We start from the raw sequence: 17,862 nt of genomic DNA, 5'->3' as shown, positions 1-17,862 counted from the left end.
CTACCGCTCTTCCACATTCAATTTTTTGTTCAGTGGCTCCGCTTCTATAGTTCCATCTTCTTTTAAGTTATCGTGTACCTCCTCCAACGTCTTTCCTTTAGTTTCTGGCACACAGAAGTATATGAAGAACATTCCCAAATATCCCACGCAGGCAAAGCACCAGAAGACAGAGAAATGGCCGAAAGCATCTTTAATTCCTTGGTAGGACTTGGTGATTAAGAAATTTAGGACGCAAGCCAGCATTGTCGCTAAGCTAGACGCGGCCAGTTTTACGTTTATTGGGAATAGTTCGGCTTGCATGATGTAAGGAATGTTTCCTAGGCCTGTAGCGTATAGGACATTGAAGCTGAGTACGCCAACAAGAGGCATGGCGGATATAGAAGCCAATGTCCCCGGGCTAACTTGGATGTTGTCCTGCAGGAAGAAGTATGTCCCGATTACAGTCAAGGAGACGGCTACTCCGAAACTGGAGCATAACATGAGCTGTCGCCGGCCAAAGCGGTCCGTGATGAAAGTCGCGCAGATTCCTGCAACAGTAAATTATTGTTTATTTCATTTTCAGACCTATTAAAGTGATCGCACATTTATCAGCTCGAACGCGCCGGTCGCCGCATTTTAGAATTCGAAAACTTCGCACATTCACCCGCACTGTACGCGCCGCATTTCATGTACTCTAGCTTTATTTTTTTAAGCTTTTTTCCTTCCCCTTGGTTATGTTATATGTCGGAATGATATCCGTTATGTTACATCTGAATCGGTGAATTTTATTGATGGCAAACAAGATATATTTTATTTCATTACTAGGACTTAAATAGTATGTATTACGATTTAGGGTGAAGCCAAACAAACGAGCGTAATTTGTGAGTTGTGAGTCGCAGAATTTCTGCCGCTTAAATATATTTTCATACAAATCATGACTCACAAAATTACGCTCGTGTGAATCGAACAGGACTTTTGTATGAAATAGCAGAATTCTGCCAAATCGAAATTCTGCGACTCACATGAGTCACAACTCACAAATTACGCTCGTTTGGCTTCGCCCTTAAGTATTTTTTTCTAAGTTATACAAGTAGTACATAGAAGGAAATACTTTTCGTAATAAAATAGTAGTATATAGGTAATATCATTACGGTAGTAAAATATTATGTAAGTAAATAGGCACAGTTCTATCTTATCAGAAGCGAGTTGGTAAATGTCTCCATGCGATATCTTATCGCAATATTATATGGCTTTACTCAGTGTCAAAGATAGTTTTTCAATGTAATTTAGATTTTTTTAAAATATTTTTCATTGGTGTACTTAAGTTATTGTACTATGTGAATTTATGTATCTACCTTATGTTTTAAAATAATATTTTGATACTTCAATGAAGATCTATCACAGCGGTCACCAAATGGCGGACCGCGGTCCGCATCCGGACCGCCGCCGCCGCGCCGACCCATTGTGTGCGGACCGAGTATTTTCGAAGATGAACTTCGTTAAAAATAAATGTCGTTCTCGACTTAAACTGATGAACATCTTCAGGATTTAATATCAATAGCTTGCACCAGTTTAACTTCAAACATCAGATCCTTGTAATTTCCGTAATTACTTACTTTTGTTTAATAGCGATAGCGAGTTTCTTACGCCGGTTCTTCTCGCCGGGATAGTTCCCGAACCGGTGGTAGGCACCAATATTAAAATTCTGAAAGTATTTTCTTGAAATCTACTCAGAAATAAAACATTTTTTATTTTATTTTTATTTATTTTATTTATTAATAAATATTTTTTTTATAAAATGTGCGGACCGCGAAGGTCAGGATCATTCCTGAAAATGGTCCCCGAGCGAAACTAATTGGTGACCCCTGATCTATCATAATATCTCTTGTATCATAGAATCAACAATGCTCAACTACTAAAAATAAGTCAAATCTATGGGTATCCGATTTTGCTAACTAAGCTATAACTAATAAAACATTGGGGTGTTTATGAGTCCCTTGTATTGAGTTCACTGTGAAAGTAGCAGCGCTGAAAGAGTAACCTTTTTTAAAGCTTTTCTATGGAAAAATTCTGACGCTAGGACGCTTGCCCGTACAATTCACAAAAAACTCTTTAAGAGCTGCCACTTTTACATTAAACTATTATACAAGAAACACATACACACCATAAAGTATGATCACTTAGTTTCGTTACACCCTGTATATCCTTATTTTTGAAAGTAGGTAGGTACCTGTCGCTAGCTGCACAAATCCGTACACGATGCTGGCGTGCTGGCGCGATATGGACGCGCTCTGCTTGAATATCATCTCCAAGTAGGACTGGATCACAAGGCTACCGGTCATGTATTGCATGATCTTCAACCCTGGAATTGAGATGAGGAGTGAGAACCGGCCAAGTTCGAGAAGGGCTACCGCACTTAATATCTATGAATGCTTCACGCGTTGTGTGAAGCACAGTCTGGCTATGTGGTAAAACACCTGAAGGACATGTTTTGCCGTACCAGACTATACGAAAATATATTTAATACTTTTATAGTATACATATTTCAGATTTTTATTATAAGATAAACATGTTTAATACACATCCATGTCATGAATGTCCATTCCATCCATCCAGTCCATCCAGCAACATTGAAAACTTTATTGCTACCCCCGGCTTTAGCTACCACGCGTTCAACCACTGAGCCATGACAGAACTTGACTATAATGCCGCATATTGCTCTCCAGTACTCATATGGTTTAACGAGGAACACCACTAACCTGCGACTATGTAGAGGTTCTTCCTATACCTGGTGTTGGTGAGCAGCTCCTTCACCGTGGTCTTGTGCGCCATGCTCTCTGACACGTGGACTCGCATCGACTCCAGCTGCTCGTCAACCCACTGGAAATAGGATACCATAGAAGTTAGCAGGGAGATAGCGGCCTACGTCGTTTGGTCGGATTATGTCAAGACTCAAATTAAAAGAGAGGCTAATTACGTTCAATAGAACAGCCCCTCTAGACAAGTGGCAAAACGGTAACGCTAACGCTACAAAATGTATGGATTTGACATTAGTATTCGCTAGCGAAGCGATGACTTAATATGCCAAATCGCATACATTTTGTAGCGTTAGCGTTTTGGCACTTGTCTAGGGGGGCTGAAGTGTCTTGTCGCGTCGCTCCGCTCCAGTGTCGCTTAGTGTGGTCTCGCCATTAATGATAATATTTAATTTTAAGTTATGTTTTTTGATATTTAACTAACCCTAAATTCTTAAGTTTACTATACTAGCCAAAGGACCATAGTAGTTAGAAATAAAGATATTTGTATTTGTAATGCGTGTCGGCTGGGCGTGATAATACGTAAGGTAAGGTATGAGGTAATTACGTTGAGTTATCTCAACGTAATTACGTAGGTCCATAATTTTTTTTTTATGAAATAAGGGGGCCAACGAGCAAACGGGCCTGATGGAAAGCAACTTCCGTCACACATGGACACTCGCAACATCAGAAGAGCTGCAGGTGCATTTGCCCGCGTCCCTCTTGGACTCTTGTCTTCTCTGACAAGAGTCCAAGAGGGACATATTGCTTGCACATAGAACATTGCTTACGCACACATAAGACTTACCATTAATCTTATAAGTATACTCAAATTTAAAATAAGGAAGCGTTAACAACATTTGTAAATATTATAAACTAAGATAAAACACAATCATACTAGCCCTTACTAATATTGTAAATGCGAAAGTGTGTCTGTTACCTCTTTACGCACAAACCACTGAACCGATTCTACTGATATTTGGTATGGAGTATGGACATCACAGACATAGATCAAGATAGATACCGTATGTGTACTTCGTGTGCCATTTCGCGTTCCCAAACGACGACCTATGCTCGTCTCTCAAGTCTGTTCTTTAGTATTTAGCAATCGGAATCGGAAGTCAATCGGAATTTTAAAAATGCCTAAAAGTGCCGTATTGAGCTGTAGAAATTCAAATAGAAACGTTGGCCTAGGTAATGGACACGTTTCTTATCGTCGGTACATCACAGTAGGTGACAAAAAAGTGACATGCTCGTTTTCATACAAATGAAGCGACATGCGGTATCTATCTTGATCTAGTTTATGATAGGCTTACTTCTAGTCCCGAGAAAGAACATACGGAAAGTGTACGGTACGGAAATTGCGCAACGGAGTTGCGGACTAGTTTACAACTATCTACCTTATCATCGGTGCTCCCCTTGATAAACTTGAGACTTTTTCTCGCAGCATCAACATCGTCGTTTGTCAGGTGGTAGTAAGGTGACTCCGGCACCCATAGACATATCACCGCATAGAAGACGGAGATGAAAAGGACCATAGAGTTGAGAGCGGTGTAAGACACAAACGGTCCCAGGCCGTACACCGCTAGGCCTCCGAGATTAATCATCACTTGGACCAGCATACCCAGGGCCCCTCTGATCTCCTTATCTGCTATCTCTGTCAGATATATCATTGTGACCTGCAACAGAAATATTTTGTGATCTCTTTTCATGTGAGATCTCTTTTCGTGGAACAAAGGTTGAGGTTTTAAATTAATAATAGGCAAATACTTAGGGACCAAAATAGAAGCTTAAATATTATTATTAATCATGTAAGTAATTAATATTTGTATAAAATATGTAATTATTTGTAATTGCTAACGAGGTTTCATATCTAAAATAAACTAAAATAACAATGCAATAAGTATACCAAGATACATTGTAACTAAGACGTAGTCACAGTAGCTTTTGTCTTCCCACTTTGAATAATAGAATCCATACTAATATTATAAATGCGAAAGATGTGTCTGTCTGTTACTTCACGCCCTAACCGGTGAAACGGTTTTGCTGATATTTGGTATAGAGATACTTTGAGTGCCGGATATAGGATACTTTTATCACAGAAAAATGTACAGCTTAAACAAATTTTGGCGCAACGGAGTTACGGGCGTCATGTACCTACATAACTAATCTTATAGTACCTATAGCCCCTTATAGTATAACCATCACTTAGATGTTCACTTGTCTTGGCGGTGGCACTTCCGGACTTTCGAGACTGTGCTTTATGAAACGTGGAAAAATTTTATACGTGGGAGAGCCATGCTTCGGCACGAATGGGCCGGCTCGACCGGAGAAATACCACGTTCTCACAGAAAACCGGCGTGAAACAGCGCTTGCGCTGTGTTTCGCCGAGTGAGTGAGTTTACCGGAGGCCCAATCCCCTACCCTATTCCCTTCCCTACCCTCCCCTATTCCCTTCCCTTCCCTACCCTCCCTATTCCCTCTTAAAAGGCCGGCAACGCACTTGCAGCTCTTCTGATGCTGCGAGTGTCCATGGGCGACGGAAGTTGCTTTCCATCAGGTGACCCGTTTGCTCATTTGCCCCTTATTACATTAAAAAACAAGAACAGATTACAGAATACCACAACACCATAGGAGTCACAGATGTAACGGTTATGTTGCCATAATAAATTTAAGCGATATGCGTGCTCGTTGAACAAAAAAGTATTGTTACATACCACTGCGGTAATTCCGATGCCAATCCCGACTAGAAATCTGGCGGCACACAATACTTCCGGCGATGATGTCCATAGTATAACGCCCTGAAAAAATATTGCTAATCAATGCTCACATTTAGACACGCGTTTTTTTTATAAAATTAGGGGGCAAACGAGCAAACGGGTCACCTGGTGGAAAGCAACTACCGTCGCCTATGGACACTCACAAGTCGCAACATCAAAAGAGTAGCAGGTGGTTGCCGGCCTTTTAAGAGCGAATCTTCATTGAATTTTTGCAGGTCGTATAATGGTCGTCTGTCCGTGGCCTCAGTCCTCACAGAGAAACCGATGAACCGATTTGGATCAGATTTGAAAAGGAGGTACCTACTCGGTCCCGGAAAAGGATAGAAGATTAGGAAGTCAAAAAATACTGCAGAGTGCAGATTCAGAATACTTGTACTCTGAAAGCATAACGGACACCGGGTTTTAAAAAGGTTGTTGTTGGTTTCCTAGGCTAGGCAACGCTTGCTATAAGGAAATCTGACATTTTATCACACAAGCCAGCCCTGGATTTTTACATAGGTCGCGCCCTGGGGGCGGAAGGGTTCTAGTCCCTAGAGGGGGCGACAGCGTCCATAAAAAATATAAATCGGCCACTGAAATTTTTTTACACTTACCGATCCAATAAATCCCGGTACTGCGGAATAAAACACGGTGCGTTTTCGTCCCACGCGCTCACTCAGTATTTTGCCGACGTAGCAACCAGGGAGGGCACCGAGATGCGCCAAGGATACTGCCCAAGAGATTTGAGACTAAAAAAAACCGGCCAAGTGCGAGTCGGACTCGCGCACCGAGGGTTCCGTACAAACCTGCAAGGTTTACAAAGTTCGTTCATTACGACAATCGAGTCATAACTATGGTATTTTTATTGCAAAATGAAATTCATAACATTACAATGGGGAAAGATGGAGGAGCATAAATTTAAGACAAAGATCTCTTTATCGTTTAAGTAATAGCTCTACGCGTTCATGAGGAAAAAAGTAATAAGTTTATATTTATTAAAAAATATATATTTTGTAATGTAACTAAAAATTTAAGGTTTTCGGAATTTTTCCTTTATGTGTGCTATAAAACGTTGCTTCATGCCAAATTTCAAGATTCTAGGTCGACTGGAAGTACCCTTTAGGTTTTGATTCCCTTGCGAATACTTGCGAGTTTCAAAATATGCAGCTTAAATTGCTGTTTCTTTTGATTGCGTTGACATAGAAGTTTGATTTTGTTACAGCTTAAAGGTATTATAGACCTGAGTATTTGGTATGAATTTCAATTTAATACCTCTACGCGTTTATGAGGAAATGGGTAGTAAGTTTAAAATTATTAAAAAAAAATATATTATGTGATGTAACTAAAAATTTATGGTTTTCGTAATTTTTCCTTTATCTATGCTATAAGACGTTGCTTCGTACCAAATTTCAAGATTCTGAGTTCACGGGAAGCACCCTGTAGGTTTTGATTCCCTTGCAAGTGTCGAAAATTTGCGGCATAAACGGCTGTATCTTTTGATTGCGTTGGCTTAGAAGTTTGATTTTTTCACAGCTTCAAGGGACAGTAGACCTGAGTAATTGATATAAATTTCAGCTTCATACCTCCACGCGTTCCTGAGAAAAAGGGTCTTGACAGACGGACAGACGGACAACAAAGTGATCCTATAAGGGTTCCGTTTTTTCCTTTTGAGGTACGGAACCCTAAAAATAGTTTTACCACAAGTTATTTAATATTAATTAGTAATTAACGTAGTGTTAAGATTAACGGGCGCACTCAAATATATTTTATAAATAATTATAAATCTTTTAAGTAATAGTAACTATAAATTAATTATGAATTTGACAGAAAATGTTAAGGAATTATTATCAAAATTAAGGTGACCGCCGCAATCACCGCCGCGGTACTCAAAGACATTTAAATTTTAATTATGATTAACCTTCAATTTAATGAAGAGTTTGACAGATAATGTATGGGGCTTATGTCAAAATTTTGAATTAATTAAGTACAGTTATGTTATTATTCGTAGCAGTTAAGTAATTAATGTTCCATTCTAAGTGCGGCAATATGTGCTTAATAATATTCGTCTCTGAATGTGGCAGTTAGTAGTAGACGTAATCATCAAATTTTTGAATGCGGCCGTTAGACTAGTGCGGATTATCATCATTATCATTATAATTTATAATTAATATTCATGGTTCTAAGCGGTATAGTTGGCGTTTTTAAAAATATTTTTTCTAAGTTTTTGGAAAAAACTTTTACTAAGTAAGTATCATTATCAGAATTCAGACTATTATAATAATGTCAGTAGCCTACGTACCAAAATGTTAATAGATATCGCGTTAGAAAGGTCAAGTAGATGTAGGTCTGACGTATCTATTATTTTAACATTATTTAGTTTGTTTAGTTAGTTTACAAGCTGAGAGAAAATACATATACCTTGCTTGTTATTGTAAATTTGGAAAACAAATAAAACTCGATTTAATCTTAAAACAGCTGTTTAAAAGTCAGTAGGATTGTGTAGATACTTACATCAGTTATCAATAAGTTGGCTTCACCACTTTTAAGCTTGGGAATGGCAGGAGAAGCCCAACATAACGTAGCGCCGGTAAACGAAAACGCAAAGGACACTGCACAAAATATTTACAAAATTGATACTAAGCAAGTCATTATTAAGAATAAGGAAAAAATTAAATTTTCGCGCCGTTTACCGCATAATCCCGCCAAATATTGCACCGTTCTTTTAGCTGGCTGCGACATTTTCAAGCCAATTTCACGCCAATCAAGTGATTATATTCTCTTTGACGCCAATAATAAACCGTTCGTATTGTCATTTATCAAATTACTTTGACACTCGATAATAATCATGCTTGTCTGGTATGATTGGTAGACAAAATCTAACCATGCTAACCCAACACTAAACCGCTCGTGACAAATGAATGAAAACAACTAAACTATGCTCGCTGTTTAATAGACTTACCACTATGTTTTATTTATACACTGAGTCGGCCACTGCACACTGTGTCGTTCGCGCTTATCTATGGCAGACTACCTACGCACAATAAGGCAATAAAAGCGTACACGGCATATTCATAGCGCGATTAATCGTATACATATATGCAAAATCACTACAAAGTCGCAAATTTTCAAGCATCATTAAAGTAATGACAAGCTACACTTCTTTGTACAACTGCTTACAAAAATTCCTTTGTAAGCAGTTGTACTTAACTCCTTATACATAATAATACATAATATAATATAACTGTTTTAGTTGTAGATACTGATTATGCTGCAGTATCTGTGAATATGTACCTCTAGACAACACGACATCCCATCATTTTTAACCGACTTCCAAAAAGGAGGAGGTTATTAATATACTTTAAGTTTTGTTGATCATTATGCTCTAAACTACCCTCTAATATGAAAAAAACATCAGAAAATATAGATGGACTTGGATACTATTTTTAGTAAGATTATGGTACATTAAATAACAGTTACAGACCTCTTCAACATTATTTAAAATAAATTATTAAGGAATATTTAAGTAGGCATTAAAATATTAAAAATCATTGCAGCATCAAATCATAATTTATTGTATCAACTGTTTTCAGTATTTTTTAACTGTGAATTAAAATCTTCTGGCATTTTCTCCATAACCTTTTTAACTTGCATGGCTATAATGGGGTTATCTGTACATATATCTTCCACGTCGTATGGAGGTAAAATTGTAACATTTCCAAACAATATATTATCATCACATTCAGTTACGGTCAATAAATTTAATCTAAACCATTCCATTACTTTTTCTTTTCTTTTTTTGTGATCTGTAGAAGTAGAAGTTAATGAAAATGTTACTGGTACTTCTGTAAATTCTTCAGAATCTTCCACTGTTAAATCAAGAACAGCATGACCAGGTATGAGAACTTTTTGATATTCTTTTTGGTTTTCTTGTGGAACCAACAATATAATGCTGTAAACAATTAAACAAAAATAAATCATGTGTACTAGTTTATCGGTTACTTCGTAAGCAATAGGTGGATGATTCCCACTACTTTTTAAAGCACAAAATAAAATCTCACGAGCATAATATGCATACCTGTAAGTAACGGGATCCACTGAAGATAAAAACCCTTTGAGCACTGAGTTTTTTATTAAATCTATCTTTACGTATCTGGATATTAATTTACATACTTCATAGGGATTACTTTTCATGTCTTGATAACTTTGCAGTGAACTTGAATCCATAATAAGAAGTAAAACTAGAAAGACTTGATAGACTGTAACAGAAATTTTAAGTTTGTTCTTTATTTGTAGACTTCTCTTAGGAATGATAGAAAATGCGTCGTTATTTTCTTTGTTATATATTTTTTTTCTTGATAATATAACATTTATTAAATAACATTAATATAATTTACAAAATGTTTACAAATTTTAAAACAATTACAGCCACAAACATACTGAAACATCAAACAACACAACGTCTTCTTCTTCGTCTTAGCTTACTCTTGACAGATGACGTTTTTAACTTTTTATTTTTATTCATTATATAATTATAGTGTTACATGCTCAAAAATATATCCACACTGCCGTTTCTCGTTATTGTTCATATTTTATTAATTTTGGTATGTCAATGGGGATTGTCCATTTTTTTTTAATTTTGCTCATTACAAAAACATTTCGAGGAAGGTCAGTGATCGTTTTTCTGTATATAAACGAAAAAAATACCCATTAGTTACTTATATTTTTGAACAAATATGTTTAACCTTTGTTTGACCTTCAATGGCGTTAAATTAGCAATAAATTCGACCAACATTACGGTTCGAACTTTTGGTAAGCTTCTCGTATCAGCTTTCACATAATGAGAACTTGCATTTGACGAACCAGCCATTATAAACAAGATTGAAAGGAAAAAACATACTGCAGAGGTCAATTATTGGCCGCCGATGATGTCGTCAAAGCGAAACTTTAAAAATTTATTGAGAAAAAACTAGCCAATGAATTTCAAAATTATTTAATTATATTCATAAAATACCCTATTTTAACGAAAAAAAAAATAAAAAGTACATGTGATTTTTTTTGGACAATGCCCATTGGTACATAAGGGATAAGATAATGCTGGAAATATCAATTCAGTTTCATTTTTTGATACCCGCAGGCCACCGAAGGCGTATTCTACAAAACAAGTTTGATGTGTTATAAATTATATTATTATCCCATAATCAGTGACATTGTAAATTGTGATAATGACTTGCAGTATTATGGATATTGGTAATTGAATGTATATCTTGAGGTTTACTGTTTAGAAATTATGCCGCGGGCCCCCAAGCTGAGTATTGCCATTTGCCGTTAACAATAGGTGTATTTTTTTACCTGGCAATAAATTTTGGGGAAGTCTCATATTACTACATCTACCAGCAAATTCCAACTCACGAGCCCACTTGCGCCAGTCTTAGTTAAACTTTATCATTCGTTAAAAATTCATGCCTTCTCTTTCATAAATATGAAAAACAAGAAGATAACACTATATTTAATCTACGGTTCTCATTAAACCATACCGGGGCAAGTGGGCGCAGTGTAAATTGTTTAGCCAATAGTTAAGTAAGTTGCACTGATAAAATCAGTTTCATTTTATCAGTGTCCACTGCATGACGTTCTCTTTGTGTAAATAATATACTTACCTACACAGCTAGAAGCTGCTGTTTCAAGAGTTGTAAGTACAAATTAATGATTATAATATCTTAAGTATACTTACCAACATAACATTAGTATCACAATGTTATATCTATTTAAATCCAAAATTATAGCTATAAAACAGTGGATAGCTTGTTTTTCCCGTTAGTCATTGCAACGAGATAAGGCGATACTCAATATAATAGCCATTGCACTCATAATAATATTTACCTACATTGTAATCTAATACCAACAAGAACACGCAAAAGTTAACGAGGCAGCTCGTTCCATTAGCATTCTATATAATACTTACTTAGTTTGTGGCGCGTTCTATGGAAACTATCAAAGCGAGCCAAGTTCGTCTGCAAGTTACGGTTTAAGACTTTATTTCTCACAAAATAATTTACAAATTATTATACACGGCGAGAAACACGTGTTACAAAAATAAATTGAGTGATACATTTGGCAAACACTTCCTAAGTATAGACATTTACATTTTTTGTCTTTTACATGTTCTCACAAAACATTACATTTATCATCACTATTTCAAAATTGTACATCATACATTCTCTGGAAAACGAACATTACAAATTTTATCATTCATCATTATTTCAAAATTATACATCATACATTTTCTGAAAAACAAACATTACATTTATCATTCATCACTATTTTAGAATTATAGGTACATCATACATTCTCTGGAAAAACATTTTATTATTATTATTTTTTATATAGGTATAGGATCATAGAATACTGTAGTTTATTACTATTTTACATTCATTTAATTAATATCAGTTAGTACATAAAATTTAAGTTTCTTTTTGAATAATGGCAGTGATTTTATTTCTTTTATATCTTTAGGCAAGCTATTATACATTTTGGCACCTTCATACATAATATTTTTAATCCCATAGTTTGAGCGTGGTGTATATAGATTTATATTATTTGCATTTCTCAAGTGGCGAGTGTGGATTTGCGATTTTTTACTAAAGATGATTTGTGAGTGGATGTCTTTGGTTAATATTTTTCTTATTAGTAGGCAGGTGTGGAATGTATGTATTTGTTTTACAGTCATTAGTTTATGTCTTTTGTAAATAGTTTTAGTAGGTGTCATGTAATCATAATTAAAAAGAGTTTTTATAATTTTATTTTGCTTTATTTGTAGTTTTTTTATATTTTCAAGTGTAGTGGATCCCCATACTTCAATCAAGTAGGTAAGGTGTGTTTTGATGAGTGAATTGTATATTAGATATTTTATGTTAATTGGGAAACAGTGTGTATTATTCTTAAGAACACCCATCAGCGACGACAGTTTGTTACATATTTCCAAGTGAGATGATTATCGAGAGTTAAGCCAAGATATTTCTCTGATTCTACTTTTGTTATCATTTCCTTGTCAATTGTTAACGGTGTAAAACTACCTAGTTTTTTATTTTTTGACGAAAAAATAATATAATTAGTTTTTTTTGACATTAATAGTTAGCAAATTATACTTGAACCATTCATTAAGCTTATTTAAATCTTTCTGGGCTTGTGAAACTAGAGAGTCCAGTTTTCGTCCAAAGTAAAAGAGACCGGTGTCATCGCGTATAGGGTTGTATTAGCCATTAGATTTAAGTCTTTTATGTTATTAATTTATATTAAGAAAAGTAGGGGTCCTATAATTGATCCTTGTGGGACTCCGCAAGATACTGGATTAGTACTACTCAATGTTTCGTCTATTTTGACTGCCTGCTTTCTATTTTTTAAATATGATTCTATTATTTTGTAAGCCGTGCCTTTTATACCAATCTTTTTTAATTTATGTAGAAGAAGTTTATGGCTAAGTTTATTAAGTTGTAGGTACTTATTCTCAACTTACCAGTTACCAATAGGCAATAATAGTAATAATTAATTATTATGGTGCATTTTATTGTGTGTAGGTATAGTGTATAGTCATAGTAATTAAAAGAGTATGGTATAGTTTTGATCAGTTTCATTGCTTCGTTTAGTACATTAACTCTTAAGTTCATATTGACATTGTTAGAGCGCTTACAGACGAACGGTACGTGTCGGCGGCACGCGTCGGCGGCAATCCACGGCACGTGTCGGCGGCAGTCGACGGCAGCCGTCGCCTGCCGCCAACACGTGCCGTTCGTCTGTAAGAAGTCTTAGGTATATTTTCCTTTCCAGGGACAATATTCTTGTAACACATTAATACTACCATGGCGAAACCGAAGGCTGGAAGGATGCCCATGACGGGTCTGGAGGTACCGAAGTGTCCAGTGTGCATGGACGATATGACGTCACCGATCTTCCAATGCCAAACTGGCCACAGCGTCTGTCATGCTTGTACGAAGGAGCTAGTTCCGTCTAAGTGTCCATTGTGCAGCCAAGTGATGACGCAAATGAGGAACTGGCAACTTGAGGAGTTGGTGGACAAGGTACCTATTTCATTTATTCCAAATTTCGATGAAAATGTTAACAAAATATTAAACTAATACTTAGGGCTTATGTTATGTCTTTACTTTTGTGGCGGTACAAATGTCTGATCAAAGCCCATGCCTTGACATTATGTGTTGTGGACTTGTGGGCTTCGGCCTTACCTAGCACAACACATCGCTCGGTCGGAAGATATTAATTACTATTATAATATATTGCATACGCCATACTCCATTTTTAAAACAGTACTGTCGTCTGTCGCGGAAAAAAATTGTCCCTTTTGTTCGCGTATTAACTTGATTACACCTACCAGTGGAGTGGCGACTGGCGAGACAGTGGCCTCGGCCGAAGCAAATCCATAAACATACAAAGAGCTTAACCAAGTGCACTGTCGCATCACTGTACTCGGTAGGTGCAATCAAGCCATATTATTGTCATGATCACACCTGACGAGTTGAAGAGTGGCAAGACAATGCCCTCGGCCGAGCACTCGCTGTCTCGCCACTCTATTCGCTAGGTGTATCATACCCTAAGCAATAACAATAATTTAGTACACGAGAGACAAGTTGAAAATTGAGATGGGTATGCATTATGCAATGTACTACATATTTTCCTTTGTCTATGGTACTACTTATGAATTTCTACGTCTCTACCCTCCGCGGCCCGCGCTCACACATTAGGGGGCGCCCACAAATTACGTGAGGTGTTTAAGGGGGGGGAGGGGGTCAAGTCAAATCTCATCTAATATTACGTTGGGGGCAGGGGGAGGGGTCTCGGCAAATCTCACGTAATTTTTTTCTCATTGTTACAAAAAAAATTACCTTACTATAATTGATTACCTTATAATTAAAGGGTTGCTTCTTCGTGCCGCTCGTGCGCGAGTCCTCACTTTTAGCTGACTTTTTTTTATTCTCTGTATAATTCCGCCAATATCCTCTGACGTTTAAAAATTAATATAATGTTTCAATTTATTTGAATATACTTAGTCCTTAGAATAAAAATAAATTACTCACTCTTATTTATTTACAGGCTAAAAAAGAATGCCCTAATAAAGCAGTAGGTTGTGGCTACATAATGAATGCTTCAGAAATAGACAATCATCTTAAAGAATGCATATTCCGTGAGATGAACTGCCCTCATGGGGAGATATTTGGAGCCTGTTCTTGGTCAGGTATAAAAGTTTATTTTATTATGTTAACAGCCTCAGCAGAAAAGAGTTATATGGTCCGATATAACTGTATCCTGGTACTTGTTCCAGACACACAAATTTAATTGACTACGGAAAAGGACACATTCCTTTTTAACGCAACAAAGTGTACAGTGTCCGCGAGAAATTCTTTTGCGCGTACGAAGTCGCACCTCGCAGACAACAATATTCTTTGTTTTAAGATCTCCTATCAATAAATATAGATAAGATAACATATTCTATCTTAATACATTATCATTGTATACTTCTAGGTAAAATAAAGGACCTTTTTGAGCATTTCAAAAGCAACCATGCAGAAAATTGCAGAATTCGATTGGACCAAGAATCAGAATTAAAGGTTAATTCTTCTACTGACAACCGTTTAATGTTTATGCTGTCTCAAGGAAAATACCTTTTCCTCTTCACCATAAAAATTGATACCTATCAGAAAATGATTTACTATGTTGTCCAACACATAGGCATAAAAAAATTTGCCCAACAGTTTGTATATGAAATCAACATTGTCAGTAAAAAGGACAGTCGTAGAAAAGTCATTTTCATCGACCACTGCTATAGCGACACTAGTGACATTAAAGAGATTTTCAGTAATGGAACATGTGGCATAATGCCATTGGGAATGTTTGCACATTTTGTGGAAAATGACAGGATCACATTAAAAATATCAATTAAAAATGAAGCCTTTGTTAAGAATACCAAGGACTATGCGAAAAGGGATAAAAATGAGTTTATAAAGAAGGGACCAAATAAGAGCGAGAAACCAAACTTTAGGAGCAAAAGTCCTGGGCCACACATGGAAGACTGTAAAACACCACATAAGGGTCCTAGAGGGCCCAGAAAACAGGAGTCTCAAAAGTAATTTGTGAAGATTAGATTGAAAGTTAACTCTGGGTTGAATATCATTAGCTATGTCCACACTATGCACTTTCATCATCTTCTTTCATTAGCTATGTCCATACCTTTTCATCTTCAATTTTCGTCATCAACTTTCATATTGGCGCATTCAATAATTGAATGCGTCAAGGAACGCTACGCCAATATTGTCATTTTTGAAGTTTTGGATAAGGTCAGAGAGGGCATGCGTCGCTGGCATGCCTCACTTGACTGCGCTATAACGCATGCCCTTGAGGAACAGGAAAAGGCACAGTGTGGACAAAGCTATTCAACTTTCGTTTTGGCGCATTCAATAATTCAATGCGTCAATAGCTATGTCCACACTGTGCACTTTCATCTTCAATTTTCCTCATCAACTTTCATATTGGCGCATTCAATAATTGAATGCGTCAAGGAACGCAACGCCAATATTGTCATTTTTGAATGGAGATTTTGTGTTTTGGATACGGTCAGAGGGCATGCGTCGCGGGCATGCCTCACGTTCGCTGTTGACTGCGCTATAACGCATGCCCTTGACGAACAGAAAAAGGCACAGTGTGGATAAAGCTAATGAACGCAACGCTAACATTGTCATTTTATTCAGTTGCAGTGTCTGTTAGATGTGCGGCGAGAACATTTTACTGGGTGGAATATGTGCGGCTTATTTGGTTATAAGAAATTCCAGAAAAAAAAGGACAAAGCGAAAGTTTTGGATACGGTCGCAGCGCATGCCTCACGTGTGACGTGCGCTATAACGCATGCCCTCACAGATTAATGTATATTAGCTATTTCCACATTATGCGCTTTCGTCTTCAATTTTCGTCATCTTCTTTCATTCAACTTTCGTTTTTTTTATGAAATAAGGGGGCAAACGAGCAAACGGGTCGCCTGATGGAAAGCAACTACCGTCGCCGGTGGATACTCGCAACATTAGAAGAGCTGCAGGTGCGTTGCCGGCCTTTTAAGAGGGAATACGCTCCTTTCTTGAAGGTTTGCAGGTCCTTATAGTTCCGGAAATACTGCCGGTGACAGTTTGTTCCAGAGTTTTACAGTGCGCGGCACAAAGTTACGCGAGAAACGCACGGTGGAAGACTGCCACACATCAAGCTGATGAGGATGGTATATTTTTCGCGTGAGACGATGGCGACAAGTTGCAGGAGGTATGAATTCCGAAGAATTCCTCAGAGCATTCCCTGTGTTACATCTCGGTGTAATTCCAAGGGGTCCAAGCTGTTTGAAACACTATGGCAGTCAACAATTCGAGCGGCCCTTTTTCGTTCTTCGTTTTGGCGCATTCAATAATTATTGAATACGTCAACGAACGCAACGCCGACATTGTCATTTTTGTTTTTTGGATACGGTCAGATGGCATGCGTTGCGGGCATGCCTCACGTTCGCTGTTGATTGCGCTATAACGCATGCCCTTAACAAACAGAAAAAGGCACAGTGTGGACAAAGCTATACTATAGTAACATGCCCTTGATGAACAAAAAAAGGCTCAGTGTGGACATAGCTATTGTACCTCTTCACTGACCACTATCTTAGTATCTTATAATAATCAGTAATCAGTGTACCTCTTTCATAAGCTAACCTACAAAGAACATGAACCCAGATCTTTATTTCCTTATATTTTAATTATTATTACGGAGGAAAAAAATATTAATATTATTTTAAATTAATTAACTACTATATTTTAGACATTATAATATTATGTCTGTCAAAAAAGTGAAGAAATTAAAAAGTGGCAACATTGTAGTGTCATCCCTTTCAAATCAATATTATGCTAGGTACTCACATACGGTTTTGCTCTATAGTTTTACTCCAAATCGAGTAATAATTACTGTGTGGACCGCAAAACTGACAGCTCGAAGGCTCGCATCGAGCCACTGGAAGGATTAATAGAACAGGATCGAGCTGGATTGATAGAATGAAATATATTGATTTAGAATAAAACTATTGAGCAATGCTGAATGTGTCAACGAAAGCCCGAGCCGCGGGTTTTGCTCGACATTATTGCTCGATCGAGCAAAACCGTATGTGAGTACTTAGCATAAGAAAAAAGGGATGACACTATGATGTTGCCACTTTTTAATTTCTTCACTTTTTTGACATAACTTGATACTATTTGATAATAATATAGTTTGTAAAATCATTAAGAATAATAATTAATATGTAATTT

General features: G+C 36.9%; 3 protein-coding genes across 6 annotated transcripts; 1 reads left to right on the top strand and 2 right to left on the bottom strand.

Moving 5' to 3' along the window:
- LOC121732724 (facilitated trehalose transporter Tret1-like) lies at positions 1–8,459 on the bottom strand. Its single transcript, XM_042122678.1, has 8 exons — positions 8,224–8,459; positions 8,045–8,142; positions 6,148–6,282; positions 5,492–5,575; positions 4,175–4,453; positions 2,739–2,859; positions 2,210–2,341; positions 1–527 (listed from the first exon to the last, which is right to left on the bottom strand). Exons 1-8 carry the CDS (start codon positions 8,270–8,272, stop codon positions 1–3), a joined length of 1,425 nt encoding a protein of 474 aa, XP_041978612.1. The 5' UTR covers positions 8,273–8,459.
- A 111-nt stretch (positions 8,460–8,570) lies between these two features.
- LOC121732633 (E3 ubiquitin-protein ligase SIAH1-like) lies at positions 8,571–17,342 on the top strand. Of its 3 annotated transcripts, XM_042122584.1 has the most exons (5): positions 11,020–11,222; positions 13,358–13,608; positions 14,636–14,777; positions 15,065–15,709; positions 17,246–17,342. In XM_042122584.1, the coding sequence occupies exons 2-4, from the start codon at positions 13,390–13,392 to the stop codon at positions 15,667–15,669; spliced, it is 966 nt and encodes a 321-aa protein (XP_041978518.1). In that variant the 5' UTR covers positions 11,020–11,222; positions 13,358–13,389; the 3' UTR covers positions 15,670–15,709; positions 17,246–17,342. The 3 variants fall into 3 exon arrangements, with proteins under 3 accessions (XP_041978519.1, XP_041978518.1, XP_041978517.1); XM_042122585.1 differs by lacking the exons at positions 11,020–11,222; positions 17,246–17,342 and adding an exon at positions 8,571–8,589 and having other exon boundaries at positions 15,065–15,760; XM_042122583.1 differs by lacking the exon at positions 17,246–17,342 and having other exon boundaries at positions 15,065–15,760.
- LOC121732634 lies at positions 9,089–9,980 on the bottom strand. 2 transcript variants are annotated; one of them, XM_042122586.1, is made up of 3 exons: positions 9,939–9,980; positions 9,609–9,789; positions 9,089–9,482 (listed from the first exon to the last, which is right to left on the bottom strand). In XM_042122586.1, exons 1-3 carry the CDS (start codon positions 9,976–9,978, stop codon positions 9,110–9,112), a joined length of 594 nt encoding a protein of 197 aa, XP_041978520.1. In that variant the 5' UTR covers positions 9,979–9,980; the 3' UTR covers positions 9,089–9,109. The 2 variants fall into 2 exon arrangements, with proteins under 2 accessions (XP_041978520.1, XP_041978521.1); XM_042122587.1 differs by lacking the exon at positions 9,939–9,980 and having other exon boundaries at positions 9,609–9,875.
- Positions 17,343–17,862: the final 520 nt, after the last annotated feature.

Source organism: Aricia agestis, chromosome 12 (assembly GCF_905147365.1).
Source record: "Aricia agestis chromosome 12, ilAriAges1.1, whole genome shotgun sequence".
In the NCBI taxonomy this organism is placed as follows: Eukaryota; Metazoa; Arthropoda; class Insecta; order Lepidoptera; family Lycaenidae; genus Aricia; species Aricia agestis.
The sequence above is the reverse complement of the archived record's forward strand: the minus strand, read 5'-3'. Positions and strand labels throughout refer to the sequence as shown.

What these genes read in the sequence shown, in the direction of transcription:
- LOC121732724 (XM_042122678.1), bottom strand. Translation starts at nt 8,272, where the DNA reads ATGTCGCAGCCAGCTAAAAGAACGGTGCAATATTTGGCGGGATTATGC. An exon ending in TACCGGGATTTATTGGATCG is followed by an intron (nt 5,576 to 6,147) that starts GTAAGTGTAAAA and finishes ATATTTTTTCAG; the next exon opens with GGCGTTATACTATGGACATC. An exon ending in ATTTGTGCAGCTAGCGACAG is followed by an intron (nt 528 to 2,209) that starts GTACCTACCTAC and finishes TTACTGTTGCAG; the next exon opens with GAATCTGCGCGACTTTCATC.
- LOC121732634 (XM_042122586.1), bottom strand. Translation starts at nt 9,978, where the DNA reads ATGTTTCAGTATGTTTGTGGCTGTAATTGTTTTAAAATTT. An exon ending in CTGTAATTGTTTTAAAATTT is followed by an intron (nt 9,790 to 9,938) that starts GTAAACATTTTG and finishes TTTCTGTTACAG; the next exon opens with TCTATCAAGTCTTTCTAGTT. An exon ending in GTGGATCCCGTTACTTACAG is followed by an intron (nt 9,483 to 9,608) that starts GTATGCATATTA and finishes AATTGTTTACAG; the next exon opens with CATTATATTGTTGGTTCCAC.
- LOC121732633 (XM_042122584.1), top strand. Translation starts at nt 13,390, where the DNA reads ATGGCGAAACCGAAGGCTGGAAGGATGCCCATGACGGGTCTGGAGGTA. An exon ending in TTGAGGAGTTGGTGGACAAG is followed by an intron (nt 13,609 to 14,635) that starts GTACCTATTTCA and finishes ATTTATTTACAG; the next exon opens with GCTAAAAAAGAATGCCCTAA. An exon ending in TGGAGCCTGTTCTTGGTCAG is followed by an intron (nt 14,778 to 15,064) that starts GTATAAAAGTTT and finishes GTATACTTCTAG; the next exon opens with GTAAAATAAAGGACCTTTTT.